This window comes from Trematomus bernacchii, unplaced genomic scaffold (genome assembly GCF_902827165.1).
Source record: "Trematomus bernacchii unplaced genomic scaffold, fTreBer1.1, whole genome shotgun sequence".
NCBI lineage: Eukaryota > Metazoa > Chordata > Actinopteri > Perciformes > Nototheniidae > Trematomus > Trematomus bernacchii.
This window is the reverse complement of record NW_022987552.1, coordinates 629,725-646,017: the sequence shown is the minus strand read 5'-3', so window position 1 is coordinate 646,017 and position 16,293 is coordinate 629,725. Positions and strand designations below refer to the sequence as shown.

The following is a 16,293-nucleotide window of genomic DNA, read 5'->3' as shown; positions in this document are numbered from 1 at the left end:
TCTTATCTTATCTAATCTTACAAAATACTTGTTTCTATTATGATGACAACGTTCCTTTACACCTGTAGTTCTTAACCTGATCTTCACACTAACAATGTTATCACAACACCAAAGGGATTTGCATAATTGAGCTCTGGTCATATCAAAAGTAGTGTTAAAGCCAAGCGGAAAAACCTCCAGGGTTAAAAAGGAAGGAAATGGGGAAGTGCCAAAAACTGCAGTTCCTCAAATGGCCACTTGAGGCTTTCTCCAACGGCTAATCAATCCCCATAGTGCTCAATATTAAAATGCTGAAACTAATCACAGAATTAAACATCTTCACAGCCCATTACAACGAACGGTTTGGATCACTATATCACATGTCCCCTTAAATGCCAATGATACAGGGGGTTCATATATCTCATCGGTTTAAATCATATGAAGGTTTAGAGTTATGTTTTATTAGGCATGTGGTCAATTTGACAGCATTTGATACAGACTTTGATTAAACTTAGCTCCTTAAAATTGACGTACAGTAGGAGTTATTATATAGAAGCACAAGATGAGTGTTTGAGTGTTTTTGTAAAGCACATTGTTCTTCTGAAGTTGAATCTAAATGTACCGCTTTAGGTACAGGACTCTCTCTCTCTTCTTTCTGGGAGTTTCTTTCCCCTAGTGAAAAACCAGCAAAAGCTTGTCATCATGTGCGGGGCAGTAGCAGTTCTCTTGTAAATCAGCCTCTGTAATGGTTTCCACTTCTCCCAGCAGAGGACCAACACCATGACCGAATACTTTAGAGATTTATGGGCTTCTAATTTTGATTCTCGCTATACAATGGGGGGTTGTGTTGAAAGAGAACTCCTTTAGATTCTGAGCTCACGATGATGGACGCAGACCAGCAACGAGGAAAAGAACGTTCGAGAACAATATGTGGAAAAGTCGAACGTTTGTGACTCATTATCTTAGCGATGTGAGTGAAACCCACACGTCAAATTAAAGGAACAAAAGGACTTACTGACTGAATCTGAAGCGTCTGGTTTTCTGGAAGTCCCTCCAGTTGACTCCACTGAAACACAAAAACACAATCATGTAATTACAGAAATAAGAAACCCTTTATCTATCTATCAACATCTCTTCAATGTTTTTCCATTCAAGAGATTATTTTTCTCTCCTCTGAGGGTTTCTTACGCAACATTTTGTCCCCACAGATCCATCGAACGTGCAACACGAGCTCCCAAATGGCAAAACAAACTAAATTGATGTCATCGTTTCCGACAGATTTTCAGGGAATCTCCGTGCTCGGAGGGTTGCTCGGCTCATCAGTGAGTGCTGCGATGCCAAAAAGGCGTCCACTCCGAACTGCTGCCATGAAATAAATGAAGATCTCACTCGCAGCTGAAAATCTGGATCATTCACTCATCATTACGTAATGTCAAAAGAGACTTTAACGGGACTTTTGGGTCTTTTCACTGCTTACATCCCATCTGATTTGCCTCTATTACCCTTTAGTATAGACCTGTGTTTGGACATTACTATTACATGTCACTTGTTAGATGCTTTTATCCAAAGCGACTTACATACTCAATACTGTGGACAATCCCCACAGGAGCAATTTGGGGTGAAGTGTCTCAGGGACACAACGACTGCAGTGGGGTTTGAACCTGTGACCCCCTGATCCCAACAGCAAGGCTCTATGCACTGCGCCACATGCCTCCTCTTGAGTTGGAACCAGTTCAATCAACGAAAGAAAGGGATTTTTTTACAAAAATAAAGCATATAATTGTGTTCATACATTTTCACTTACCTTGTGACCTATCATGGTTATCTTGAGAACTCACATGTTGGGAATCAGTGATCTAACTAGTGCACCAAATCACATCTGTATTTTATAACGTTTTTTTTTTGCTTGCTCCTCATGTCTGTTTCCAGATGTTTTATTGTCTTTTTAATTCCTGATGGAAGCCAAATAATTTTCCCACATTGAAGACAATAAATCTATTTTTCTAACAAGCTACTAATCATATTTAGTCTTTAAAATGTCATCCAAGAATTCACTTGCGGTTGTTGAAACTATGTCAGTCTATTTAGGAGTTTTTACCTGGCGTACGTCTTGGTAAACAAATATACCACATATTAATTATGTATAATGACATTTGAATGTTTTATTTGACTGGATTGAGCCGCTTAAATTAAGTTATAGGGATTTGTTGTGTCTCTAAACAGTTTCAGAAAGGTAATGCAACACATCTGGAATATTTTGAGTGTTTTGGCAGGTTTTTGGTCACTTTCAGCCACACATTTTTAAGGTGGAGGGGATCTTAATAAATCCTTAGAAAGACTATCGTTGCAAAACTATTTGAAATGTATAAACACGGACTAGATCAGATTAAGAAAATGCATCACCAAAAACGTTTTTTTTGCATTTGCCTTTCAGGGTTTCTGTAAAAAGCACTGTTCATGTTAATCTGTCCACTCAGTGTATTGGGAGTTCTACCAGTCAGCTTGGTGAACCAGGTCATTGTGACTTGCTGCTAAAACAGACCAGCTGCTGACACATTTTCCAGGCATTTGGTTGAAAGTCTGGAGCTACTTTAACCACACACACACACACACACACACACACACACACACACACACACACACACACACACACACACACACACACACACACACACACACACACACACACACACACACACACACACACACACACACACACACAACACGCACACACACACACACTCACACACACCCTCACACACTCGTTGACTCACGTGTAATTTGGCCGGAGATGGGCAGACTCTCCTCTGATCCAGCGTACGCCAATATCGTTACGGTATAATCCACATCTGGACTCAGGTCTGAGATGGAGGTCTTAGACGCAGATGCAGGCAGACTAAATTCTCTCATTGGTTCTTCTACAAAAATGCACAAAGTCAGAGGGAATCCATTAGGAAAACTATTGCATTACTTAATTTCTCCAAGAGTCAGGGTTACATAAAACCTGATTTAAACTGTTGACCTGAGGACAAGAAAGAGTTGTGTAAACACACAACAAAAGATTCAATTTAATGAAATCTTTCCGCATTACTCAATGACTGAATCAAAACACGTCATTTTAACTCTTAAATACCCAATTGTTCTATTGAGTGAAGCCTAGGCCTGTTTTATGAGTTGATATGCTTACTTTTCTAGTAAAGACATGTTGAATGCCTATTGTACAGGATTATTACTGTGTTAAAACCCATTAACTTTCGACAAAATGAATTAAAACAACTACCTAAACCCTCACTTAATGTTAACCTAAATTATTTTTTATTGAAATACACTATATTACTTTTACAAGCATAGACTATGTGTCTCCTAAAAAACCTTAAAAGTGTGAAACAGCACGTAACGGTTACACCTAGCAGTTATCGAATTGAAGCTAATGTTAGTTATATTACTTAGCTTGTTTAGTTAGCTTACAGTACACACCACAACCGTTTTCGAATGACAATATACAAGCTAATGTCAGATCTGTCAGTTTAGTTTTAGTAAGCTATGTAGTAAGCTAAAAGTAACTAGCCATTACAATTAGCAGTTTCTTAAAAGCTAGTGTGTGATTTGTCAGTCAGCTAAAACGTTGAATGTTACTGAATTTTAGGCTAAACGGATACATGGACGTTTTAAATGTTAATATTTCAGCTTAAATCAGTAGTTTTGTCAGTTAGATAGTTAAGTTACAGGTACATCGGACATTAAATATTAATATCCAAGCTAACATTTATATACTTACAATTTTATAAATGTCTTAAATTGTTAAATTTGCCGACAGTCTGTAATCTGACCTTTATTGAATGTCAATATTCAAGCTACCGTTAGCTCTGTTAGTAAGCTAATTAAGTTAGCTAACATAACATAACAGAAAGAAAGTTGATGTTAGATATGTTGGTTAACAATCCATAAAACTGATGCTTCACCCAGGAGTTATTGAATGTATTTAAATGTATATTAAGTTACATATTAAAGCTAACGTTCTGACAGTTAGCTAGTTTAGTTGGCTAACAGCAGGTAACAATTACACCAACAGTTACTAGGAGAAGGTTATATATTTAGTGGCAAATCATTTTCATGTCAGAGTTTGTCTGACGTGTAAAGCTCCATTTAATAAACATGTATAAGCAACCCAGTCTCACGGCATTTCGTGTTATAGTCACGACATTTAATCTATTGATTCGTGTTCACCAACACGATTTTCGCATTTTTTTCGTGTCACACAGAACGACTTTAAAAGCAATGTATTTCTATTGGTAGTGTGTTTCGTGCCTGCACCACGTCTTTTTGTCCGGTCGGGTCTTGGAAGACCAGAAGCTGTGTGGTTCATAAAAACATTTTCTTACTCAATATCTTACCCTAAGCCTAACCCTATCCCTTTTATTTTAAATTGTATAATGTCTGAGTTTTTTTGCCGTCAGTGAGGAAAAGAAATGGCTCAGAGCCTCAAAATACTGACATCTGTATTTTATATCATCTTTTTTTCCTTCTAATTTGTTATTATTTACATTGCTTTTAAAATCGTTCTGTGTGACACGAAAACAATTGTGAAATCGTGACCATAACACGAAACGCAGAGAGACTGTGTTGGTATAAGTCCTTAGAGCTTGCCTAAGTTTGAACTTACCAACAGCTTTTTAAAGCAGGAGCCTTTGCTTCTACATGGGAGCATTGTCATGTTGAAAGAGAATGCCTTTCCAAACCTGCTGCAGGTTAGATGCCTAAACTAATTGTCTGAAGTATTTTTGTACTCTGTGGTATTTAGATGTTCACCTTATTTAAACTCATGCTGATTGAAGGGCAGATCTGATATGACTGTAAGCTGTTCAAAGATCATCTCCCTGTTTAATTAACTCTGACTGACGTGACAGCTACACTCCTGAGTTAAACTAATGCTGACAACTTTCCATTGCAGAGATAATGTTTTACCTTTTTTTTAAATCATTAGAGATGTCCTGGAGGGAAACATGTGTGTGCAGAAATCTTCAGATAATTGCGGGGAGTGTCGAGTCTTGCCGGGCAGACTGATGTCTAAGAAAGTTTATGGCACTTGTAATGTTGTGGGCTGGGCAGGACATAACTCACGGGTTTAATGAGCACCCACCTGTGTCTGAGGTCACTTGTATTCTGTAGCCCTGTATCCTCGACTGTGGTTTACTCCAAATCATTTGCACTGTTTTCTCATTCAAAATCCTAAACCTCAAGTCTGACGGAGGGTTCACTGTGAAGAGAAAAAGTAAACAGAGTTAATCCAGCAGCTTCAGGCGGTGGATGTATTGTAATGTGAAGAATACAAGGATTTCCCCAACAGTCAACACTTCCAGGATGAAGTTTGAAAAGTTCACTGTTGGCACAAACAACACAGAGACAAACTAAACTACAGATGTTAGGGAAGCCATTTTGGACTCACACAAAAATGACCTCCGTTTGAGTTTGTGTGGCCGGCAGCCATCAACAACTCAAGCAAAAAGACACAACAACACACATTACCATCTACTGTTGAGAACATTCACTAAGAAACACAAACATGGCGGGAAGACTCAGACTCTGGTGAAGTTTGGCTGACAAAGTCTACGGAAGCTGAAAAAAGGCCAATTTCAAGAAAGATAATAATTAAGTGTCTAAAATCTAAAATGCAATGGTTTCCAATATGCTTAGTAAGAAGTGGTTTATTTCCAGACCTGAATATTCAAGTTAAGTTGCTTAGATTGGATTATTGTTAGAAATTGTGACAAAAAAATGAATCCAGTTTACAAACAAGAAGCAATCTTGACTTAAAGGCATTGTTTGTTTCTTACAATGATTTGTATTTTTGGCTTAACTACACTTTTGAGATCCAAAAATGATCATAGTGATGTTTGTTAAAATATTGGACAATCTATGTTTCTTGATCCCATAAATGTATAAAATGTTTGATGGTTTAAAACTTAAAAGTTGTGTCTGGAAAACAAACATTTAAACTATCATGACCTTTCTTTGCTTCCATTCAGATAATTTTACAGATAGATACCAACAATATATGTGTTTTTTAATTCACCAGCTTCTTCGTAAATAATGAAAAGTTTTGCTTCCGGCCAAGTAACGACAACATGGACCGGCTGACATCCTGCAGACCGTCCATGACCTCAATCCAACTCAAGATGTTGAATTGACAAAAACACACATCTGATGAAACTCTCAAATATTGATTATACAATGGGGAAAAGTTTCTCTCATCGTCTCCATTGCAAACCTCATAAAAGAATACACAACGTCAATAAAGACGCGTGTACATCTTTTTTCTTTTCCCAAACAAACTGCACCAAAGGTTCTTAAACTACTTCAGCTCCAGATCCCAGATTTTTAAATGAATTTGTTTCCTTTCAGGATCTGGACTTTAATCATTTAAGAACCTCTGATTTTTGGACACGGAGGATATCATGCATCACGTGTACATGAAAAGTTGTTAACAACAACTTGGGGCAACGGACAAACAGATTCCATGTACACGAGGGACGACAGGGTATTATTTAGAGAATATTTTAAAATGATTTTCTTCAGGTTGGGGTTTTCAAACAAAATCTAAAATCTAACACGAGTAAAAAGTCGCCTATCTGAAAATCTAGCTTGCTATAATGCACCAATTTTTAATAAAGAAAATAAAAGTAGCTGTAAGTTTAGCTAACGTCCAGAGATGAATGCTTTTAGACGCAAATCATCGGTAGAACCGGGGTTACACAACTAACCGAAAGCGTTATGAGCAAGAAAAGATGAATCTTGATTTATGGTAGGATGTAATGTAAATAAACTACTCCAGATATCTTTCAAGCTTTTTTCTACTGATCTGTTAATAACCTTATCATTTAAGATATACTATTTTGACATTTTCTTACTCTTTCTTATTTATCTACACTTGAATAGCTACCAAGTTCTTTGAAACAGATACCGTAAAACACTTCTCTTATCGCCATTTATCCAACTGATGCTAGTATCAATACTCAAAACAAGATTTGGTATTGCAGTATTGATACTCAATGTGACAATCCACAGTTTTTCCAGCCCTGTATATTTTCCCCCATTTTTAGAGACTATTATCTTGAAAACGCTTGCCTAAACTGAAAAGCAGTTTCTAAAAGGTGTAAACAGCGAGTCTAACTCTTAATTTGTTCATGCTGAAGGGAAGTTCATCTAACGGTAATCTGAGCTCCAGAGTTTGTGCTCATTTTGTGAAAGTTCTGCAGAAACACACGATGCAAATTAGGGAAACAAGTAAATAAACGACACAATATTTAGCTAGAGTGTTTTTTTCCTAGACCGCCAACCAGTTCATCTGTTAGTATTGGAGTGAAGAATATCATTGTAAAATATTGTGAAGCCGAGACTCGAGGTCAAGGCTTGACCGTGAAGAGGGGGAAGGGACAGGACGTCAGAAATGGAGGAACCACCAACCTGGTGAATCAATGCAAGGGCCGCGGGGGCTGCTGCTTCTGTTTCCAAATGGACAAAAACTACCCAAAGAAACTCCAGCACTTACACACACATGGACACACACACTTGAACACACACTTTCTTACATTCTGAGCTTTTCTTTGAAGCTTTCGACCTCCGAGGCTGCTTTTATTTTGCAATATTTCACCTGAAATGTGACAGTCCTTAAAGCAGAGGACTTCCTTTTGGGGGATAATTCTTTTTTCCAGCCTCAACAAGTCTAAGTATTCCACACGCTATAATGTATATGACCCCATTATGATGCCTTTACTTTGAAAGGGGCCCCGTTGAGACAATAATGGGGGTCACAGGAGGTCGGAAACTCTCCTGGAAGCAGAAGAGAGAAATATTCTCCTCCTTGATGGGTTTTTACTGCACTTAGGAGAAACTCCAGAGGCACATGGGAGCAGATTCTCTCCTCTTCTAACCTCTGGAAAATCATGTGAAACTCATATTTAGTCTTTCCGTTCCATCAGGAGAAAGGACGTGGGGAGGAAACTTGGCCACGTGCCGTCTGGGCTTTTCCTTTTTTTGGAAACTATAGAGAAATGTCTGCTTCAGTAGTAAATATTTGATTATAAGCAAGGGCCCCTCCTGGTGTAAAACAGACGGAACTACATCTGTGTGAGGATGAAAAGATGTCCCATTGAACCCATTAGTTTCAGCTCTACCGCCTCACATGGGATGCAGTAAAGGTTCAAACACTTTTTTTTTTTACTTTACGATAGTTTTTCAGATAGATTACGGTCTTTTAAGATGGGTAAATGTGAATAAATGGCATTTTAGAAGCTTGAAGTTGTTCTTTTAGGGGAGAAAGGCAAAATAGGTTAGCTTTTTTAACAGTATAACAATGTTCCCTCATAACGGTAGCTTTCTCACCATCTTGTAACTCTCTCATGGCTTAAAACACTTCTGAAGCGCTACTAGTTTGACCAAATGAACTCCAATCCATAAATTCAACCCAGATATTTGAAGCTATTTCTCTGCAAGTAGAAATCTTGTGAATTCCTGATGGAAACTTGGGGGAAAAACATTAATCAAAAGGTTAAACTGAAGCTGAAAAGATAAAACAAATCAATCCACACATTCTCTTTCTCTGTGTGATTCTTTTATTCAGACTAAATATGCATCATTGCAGAGGAAAGGCAGAGGTGAGAGGAGGTGAAGAGAGAGGTGTTGGGTCACAGCGAGGATGATGAAGAGGAGGAGGAAGAGCAGCTTTACCTGTATCCTGGGCGTGAGAGGAGGACAGCAGCAGTGCCAGGAGGGCAGCCGCCGCCAGAAACATCTTCATCTTCATCTTCTTCCTCCGGCTCAGCAGCTCATGAAGGAGGCTGAGGAGGAACGAAGAGAGGCGGTTACACCTTCAACAAATCAGCCCGAGGCTCCAGAACACCTTTGAGCAACCTGAATGTGAACCAGGAACCTCCAACACCTGCCTCGTGGAAATCTACCAGCAATCAGATGCTTAAAAATCCACACAAAAAACGGAGGAATATATAAAAAAAATCAGATTTCCATGATCCTTGGGCTCCTAACAACTGTTCCCCAGAGACACTAAATGTTTTTTACAAGATAGACTTTATATTAATGTCCAAAAATCCACAATTTCAAAACGTTAAACAACCAACAAAGCAGTTTTAATGGATAACCTGTTAGAATAAAGGCGCACATCTGACTGTCTCTTCTCTTCCTGTGTTAAGTCTCCGTGTTTCCCTCCTAAATCAGCCTGCCTGGATTCTGATGCAAATCCTCCAATGAAGTCTCTCATATCCCTGCTGATAAATAAACCCACTCTACCGGAGAGAAAGTCTTTCAAAAGTTCAGAAAAACCGAGCGTCAAATCCTCGCTCCGTGCGCAATTACGCACCGCGATTTCAAGGAATAGTCCACGCGTTCCTCGAAATACTCCAAATTAAACTGGATGGTAACTGGAATATTAAAAACTAGTAAAATTGAGGACTAAAACCACCTTAAAGCTGCAAGAAATACGTCATGTATGCGTCTTAAAAAGCACCAAAATAATTCAACTGGGAAGAAAAACGTAAAGATATTGCAGGACTGACCTATGGAGAAGACTGTAGAATCTCTCTGGGTTGGTTTAACGAAATTAAAAATTAAAAAGGTAGTAATCTCTCTGTTGCAGACCCTCAGCCTGAGGAGAGAGAAATGATCCGGAGAGCTTCTTGGTTCCCAGACGTGTCGGCGAGCCTCTTTCCAAATGGAACGAATCTGCACTCAATCTGGTACTTAACAGGGGGGAGTAACCCTCCTTAGAGTTACCCTCCCAGCGCTGTTACGCAGCGTTGGGGGGGTTACTTTAAACATGCGGGAAGTAACTAAGTAGTTTTTAAGTACTTAAGTACAATTTTGAGCTACTTGTACTTCTACTCCACTACAGTTCAGAGGTACATGGTGCACTGTTACTCCACTACATGTATTTAATACCTTTAGTTACTTTACAGATGTGGATGAATGATGTGAAATATAATCAAGTGTTAAATCAGACTTTAGTTCCACTTGGAGTAAATCCACAAGCTACCCTGCAGTATACAAAGTCATTCAAACTAGCTGCACCTTTACCAGCTTTGAGAACACTTTCATGATCAATCATTATAAAACATATCATATATATTATTCTGAAATGGACCAATCTGCACAATGACTACTTTTACTGTCGCTACTTTCACTATATTTTGATGAGAATACTTTTATACTTTCACTTGAGGGACATTTTGAATGCAGGACTTTTACTGTAACAGAGTATTCCTACACTCTGGTACTTCTACTTTTACTCAAGTACAAGATCTGAGTACTTCTACTTTTACTCAAGTACAAGATCTGAGTACTTCTACTTTTACTTGAGTAACATTTTGAATGCAGGACTTTTTTATCCGGTACTCCCCAAGGCTGCTCTTACGACATGCAGCCGAGACAAAAAATGATGTGCAACCTCTGAAAGTGCTTACACACACACTCACACACACACACTCTCTCACACTCACACACACACACACACACACACACACTCACACACACACACACACACACACACACACACACTCACACACACACTCTCTCTCACACTCACACACACACAGACTCGGAAACTTCTACATAGTTCTCTGCATTCCTTTCCGGTGATGGAGGGCTTCTGTGCGTCTCGGCCACAAGGAGACAGGAGATCTGCTTTTTTGGGAAGAGGGGGGATGACTGAGGCTTTTACCCCCTTTTTCATTTGGTGAATCAAAGGGAAAATATGACACAGTCTGGTAAACTAAACCCCCCATAACTCAGACTTTCCCCCCTGTAATGAATCATTCCGGGTTTCAGGGTCGGAGCAGAAGTTCCTCAGCCGGGTCTGATTAGGAGGAAACACAAATGTATGACAATTAAAATCATCCCAAGAAAGTCAACCATGACCAAATCTAAAACAGTACTTCTGTACCGAGTTGAACAGAAAGGGACATACATACAGTTAGAAATGTGAGATCAAATGTAAAATCTGAAATCTCACAAGGTTATGATCCAAATTGGAAATAGATCCTAAAAATGTGATTTGGGTCTCCTATTATTTATTCATCCTACTTATATTTAATTTCTTTTAACCCCAAATATGTTTGTTATAATACAAAACATTTACAGTTCCCCCAAAATGTGGACAAGGCACCTCCAAAATGTGTAACTTTGAACTGTGTTAAAGTGCATAAAAGTCTCTAAATGCTGGATTGCAGATCAATAAAGTCTTTTTTTTTACAAATACCTAGAGATATGTTTATTTTGTTTTTACTATAAAACTAATAACAGCACCACTAAAGTGTGTTGCAGTCATACATTCTGTGATATTTTTGTCAAAATTGCTCCAGAATTGCCTTTAAAATCATAACGCAATTTGTGTTAGTGCCAACAAATGTGTAAAAGCAACACCAACACGTCTGTTATCATTTAAAATATAAACTTTATATATCCTAACAAGTATTTAAATAAGTGGTCAAATGTGTTGAAGCACCCCAAACATTGTGAATAGTCTCAATCATTTATGACTATTTGGCTAAAAACCAGAAACATTAACATTTAAATAGTTAAATCATGACAATGGCGCCCCCTGGTGGCTGAAAACACGGACACAATTTGCTGGTTATTGATCAAATTGAACAGGAATATTTGTATTTGTTCCAGGCAGTTACAGTATGACTAAAACAATCCCCTGTTCAAGTAAACACTCCATTTTCAAACCTTAGTAGTTTACATTTCAAAGTCATAACGTAAATGAATACCATTTCCAGAAAGCAGACTCCTAAACGCTAATCAGGGTTTTATTCATGAGTATAAAGTGTTAAGTGTGGGGGGGTCTCCTCTGCACGCTCAGTTCAATTCTCTCACTCACACACATCGGTGCCTCACTCCCATCTCTCCTGGGCCTACAGCACCCGCCTCACCTGCAGAACACTCAGCATTGTGGGTGACCCCTCCCATCCCTCCAACTGCCTCTTCATCCTCCACCTGCCTCTTCATCCTCTTCATCCCTCCACCTGCCTCTTCATCCTCTTCATCCCTCCAACTGCCTCTTCATCCTCTTCATCCCTCCTGCCTTTAGGGAGGAGGTTCCGCAGCCTGAGGTCGAGCACCACCAAGAGCAGTTTTGTACTCCCCTTCAAACGATAAGCCTCAGAGAAAAAAGGAAGAAGAAAAAAAGAAAAAGCAGGAAAAGAGCTCAAGAGGAAAAGAAGACAAGAAAAATAAGGACCTCTCTAGTCCCATCTCGTAGAGAAAAAAGAAAACGCGGAATCATGAGCACGAACCCCTCTCAAAAAAAGATCCCCTAGAAAGAAGAGAGAAAAGAAGAAAAAGAGAGAAACCTCTCTACTCAGAAAAGAGCGACGAAAGAGAAATCTCTCCCCCTCTCTCCTCGGAACCTCCCTCCCCCATCTCTCCCTCTCTCTCCCATCTCTCCGACTCTCTCCTCTCTCCCCTCTCTCCCCTCTCTCCCCTCTCTCTCCTCTAAAACACCTGCCCTCCTGAATGCGCCGAAGACGTTCCTCAGGAGTCAACTTTGCTCGACCCAACTGCATGGGCTCCTCTGAGACACTTGGGAGCACTCTTCTTTCAGGAGGAGCATCAGCAGGATGTCTCCAGGCGGGACGATGGCTTGGTGTGTCCCCTTGGTGTCGAGGCAGTAGTGCCACATTCTTAAACCTTTCTTTGTGTCTTTCGGCTAGACTATTCCAGCCACTATCTGCTGAAAGGGTCCTGAACTCAATGGCATAGTCCGATACTCTGCGCTGGCTCTGCTTAATCTGCATCAGTGCTTTTTGATGTTCAGGTGTATATCAGTATGTAGTGTCTCTACTTTAAAGAGTCCTCTCCTGCTGATGTTCAGGTGTATATCAGTATGTAGTGTCTCTACTTTCAAGAGTCCTCTCCTGCTGATGTTCAGGTGTGTATCAGTATGTAGTGTCTCTACTTTAAAGAGTCCTCTCCTGCTGATGTTCAGGTGTATATCAGTATGCAGTGTCTCTACTTTAAAGAGTCCTCTCCTGCTGATGTTCAGGTGTATATCAGTATTTAGTGACTCCACTTTAAAGAGTCCTCTCCTGCTGATGTTCAGTTGTATATCAGTATGGAGTGTCTCTACTTTAAAGAGTCCTCTCCTGCTGATGTTCAGGTGTATATCAGTATGTAGTGTCTCTACTTTAAAGAGTCCTCTCCTGCTGATGTTCAGGTGTATATCAGTATGTAGTGTCTCTACTTTAAAGAGTCCTCTCCTGATAATGTTCACGTGTATCTCAGTATGTAGTGTCTCTACTTTAAAGACTCCTCCCCTGCTGATGTTCAGGTGTATATCAGTATGTAGTGTCTCTACTTTAAAGAGTCCTCTCCTGCTGATGTTCAGGTGTATATCAGTATTTAGTGACTCCACTTTAAAGAGTCCTCTCCTGCTGATGTTCAGTTGTATATCAGTATGGAGTGTCTCTACTTTAAAGAGTCCTCTCCTGCTGCTTCTTTATTTCTCTTCTGAGAACTGAAGGAGAAGTGTTTCTGTGAGAATGTGGTTAACAGCAGCAGCAGAGCTCTGGAGGTTTTACCCTCTGATGCAAGGTAAGAGCAAAAAGCAGAACGGTGCAGAGTGGTGTACATGTAGTAATATAGAATATATATATTTTATAAATAACAGCAGGGGGTGGATATCAATATACCTTAATATATAAATGAATATGCAGCGATAACAAAAGGCAGTGTTGTTGATCAGTGGAGTCACTAGTGAAACTGTGTACTTTAAGAACACACCTGATGTTTAGAGAAAGCCATATTAGGAAAAACCACACAAATAGATACATCTGCACTCTTGAAAGGCTAATAGATCACTTTATTTAGTAAAATACAGAACAATCAAATGTACTGAAGAAAAAGCAATACTCCATTGAATTATATTAAAGAAAAAACAGTAATACGAACTTTACAAAACTTTCATTATGCCCACACTGTAAGTATTCAGAATACAGTAACTCTCCAACATGTCTGCCCCTTTTTCACGATCCACCTCTAGAGGGACTCACATGTTTTGCTGTTCTCTCACTTTGATGCTATTATATGTATATCAGTATGTAGTGTCTCTACTTTAAAGAGTCCTCTCCTGCTGATGTTCAGGTGTGTATCAGTATGTAGTGTCTCTACTTTAAAGAGTCCTCTCCTGCTGATGTTCAGGTGTATATCAGTATGTAGTGTCTCTACTTTAAAGAGTCCTCTCCTGCTGATGTTCAGGTGTATATCAGTATGTAGTGTCTCTACTTTAAAGAGTCCTCTCCTGCTGATGTTCAGGTGTATATCAGTATGTAGTGTCTCTACTTTAAAGAGTCCTCTCCTGATAATGTTCACGTGTATCTCAGTATGTAGTGTCTCTACTTTAAAGACTCCTCCCCTGCTGATGTTCAGGTGTATATCAGTATGTAGTGTCTCTACTTTAAAGAGTCCTCTCCTGCTGATGTTCAGGTGTATATCAGTATTTAGTGACTCCACTTTAAAGAGTCCTCTCCTGCTGATGTTCAGTTGTATATCAGTATGGAGTGTCTCTACTTTAAAGAGTCCTCTCCTGCTGCTTCTTTATTTCTCTTCTGAGAACTGAAGGAGAAGTGTTTCTGTGAGAATGTGGTTAACAGCAGCAGCAGAGCTCTGGAGGTTTTACCCTCTGATGCAAGGTAAGAGCAAAAAGCAGAACGGTGCAGAGTGGTGTACATGTAGTAATATAGAATATATATATTTTATAAATAACAGCAGGGGGTGGATATCAATATACCTTAATATATAAATGAATATGCAGCGATAACAAAAGGCAGTGTTGTTGATCAGTGGAGTCACTAGTGAAACTGTGTACTTTAAGAACACACCTGATGTTTAGAGAAAGCCATATTAGGAAAAACCACACAAATAGATACATCTGCACTCTTGAAAGGCTAATAGATCACTTTATTTAGTAAAATACAGAACAATCAAATGTACTGAAGAAAAAGCAATACTCCATTGAATTATATTAAAGAAAAAACAGTAATACGAACTTTACAAAACTTTCATTATGCCCACACTGTAAGTATTCAGAATACAGTAACTCTCCAACATGTCTGCCCCTTTTTCACGATCCACCTCTAGAGGGACTCACATGTTTTGCTGTTCTCTCACTTTGATGCTATTATATGTATATCAGTATGTAGTGTCTCTACTTTAAAGAGTCCTCTCCTGCTGATGTTCAGGTGTGTATCAGTATGTAGTGTCTCTACTTTAAAGAGTCCTCTCCTGCTGATGTTCAGGTGTATATCAGTATGTAGTGTCTCTACTTTAAAGAGTCCTCTCCTGCTGATGTTCAGGTGAATATCAGTATGTAGTGTCTCTACTTTAAAGAGTCCTCTCCTGATGATGTTCAGGTGAGTATCAGTATGTAGTGTCTCTACTTTAAAGAGTCCTCTCCTGCTGATGTTCAGGTGTATATCAGTATGTAGTGTCTCTACTTTAAAGAGTCCTCTCCTGCTGATGTGCAGGTGTATATCAGTATGTAGTGTCTCTACTTTAAAGAGTCCTCTCCTGCTGATGTTCAGGTGTATATCAGTATGTAGTGTCTCTACTTTAAAGAGTCCTCTCCTGCTGATGTTCAGGTGTATATCAGTATGTAGTGTCTCTACTTTAAAGAGTCCTCTCCTGCTGATGTTCAGGTGTATATCAGTATGTAGTGTCTCTACATTAAAGAGTCCTCTCCTGCTGATGTTCAGGTGTATATCAGTATGTAGTGTCTCTATTTTAAAGAGTCCTCTCCTGCTGATGTTCAGGTGTATATCAGTATGTAGTGTCTCTACATGTCTCCATGCTTTAATGTTCAAAAAGCTCTTTATTTTGCTCATACTGCCTGTGCTGCAGCACCTCTTTTCACCCTCTGTCTGAAACCAGAGCCCAGTCTGCTCTGATTGGCTAGCTGGCCGGCTCTGTTGTGATTGGTCAACCTCTTAGAGATGTCCCGCCCCCAAGCCCGCCTTAACCTGCCATCAGGCCCTGGGGCTGTTTTGTAGGCCCCCTATTTAAACAACAAATCAAAGTCATTTATAGCCTCGGCAGGCTCTGTGATCGCACTTCTCCACTCTGCTCTACGAGCGCCTGGTCCTCTCCTCCAGATGAGTGACGTATCGGGCCTCCCTCATGTATTTGTCCGGTTGCCGTTGGCTCCCCTCCACGTAGCAAGTCCTCGTCGTCCTCTCTATCTCCTCCAACAGATAATGTCGCTCCTGTCTGTTTTTCCTCTCCCGCTACTCCATCGCTATCAGAACCAGA

At 39.6% G+C, this 16,293-nt stretch overlaps 1 protein-coding gene across 1 annotated transcript in view; it reads right to left on the bottom strand.

The window, feature by feature from the left end:
• The window catches only part of col12a1b (collagen, type XII, alpha 1b), a 149,761-nt gene extending 140,069 nt beyond the window's left edge, over window positions 1-9,692 (bottom strand). Inside the window, exons 1-5 of the mRNA XM_034123809.1 lie at window positions 9,549-9,692; window positions 8,707-8,816; window positions 5,120-5,236; window positions 2,754-2,897; window positions 995-1,045 (exon numbers count right to left, since the gene is read on the bottom strand). Coding sequence (XP_033979700.1) covers window positions 995-1,045; window positions 2,754-2,897; window positions 5,120-5,236; window positions 8,707-8,782 — 388 coding nt within the window. The 5' untranslated portion in view covers window positions 8,783-8,816; window positions 9,549-9,692. The remainder of the gene's footprint in view (window positions 1-994; window positions 1,046-2,753; window positions 2,898-5,119; window positions 5,237-8,706; window positions 8,817-9,548) is intronic.
• Window positions 9,693-16,293: the final 6,601 nt, after the last annotated feature.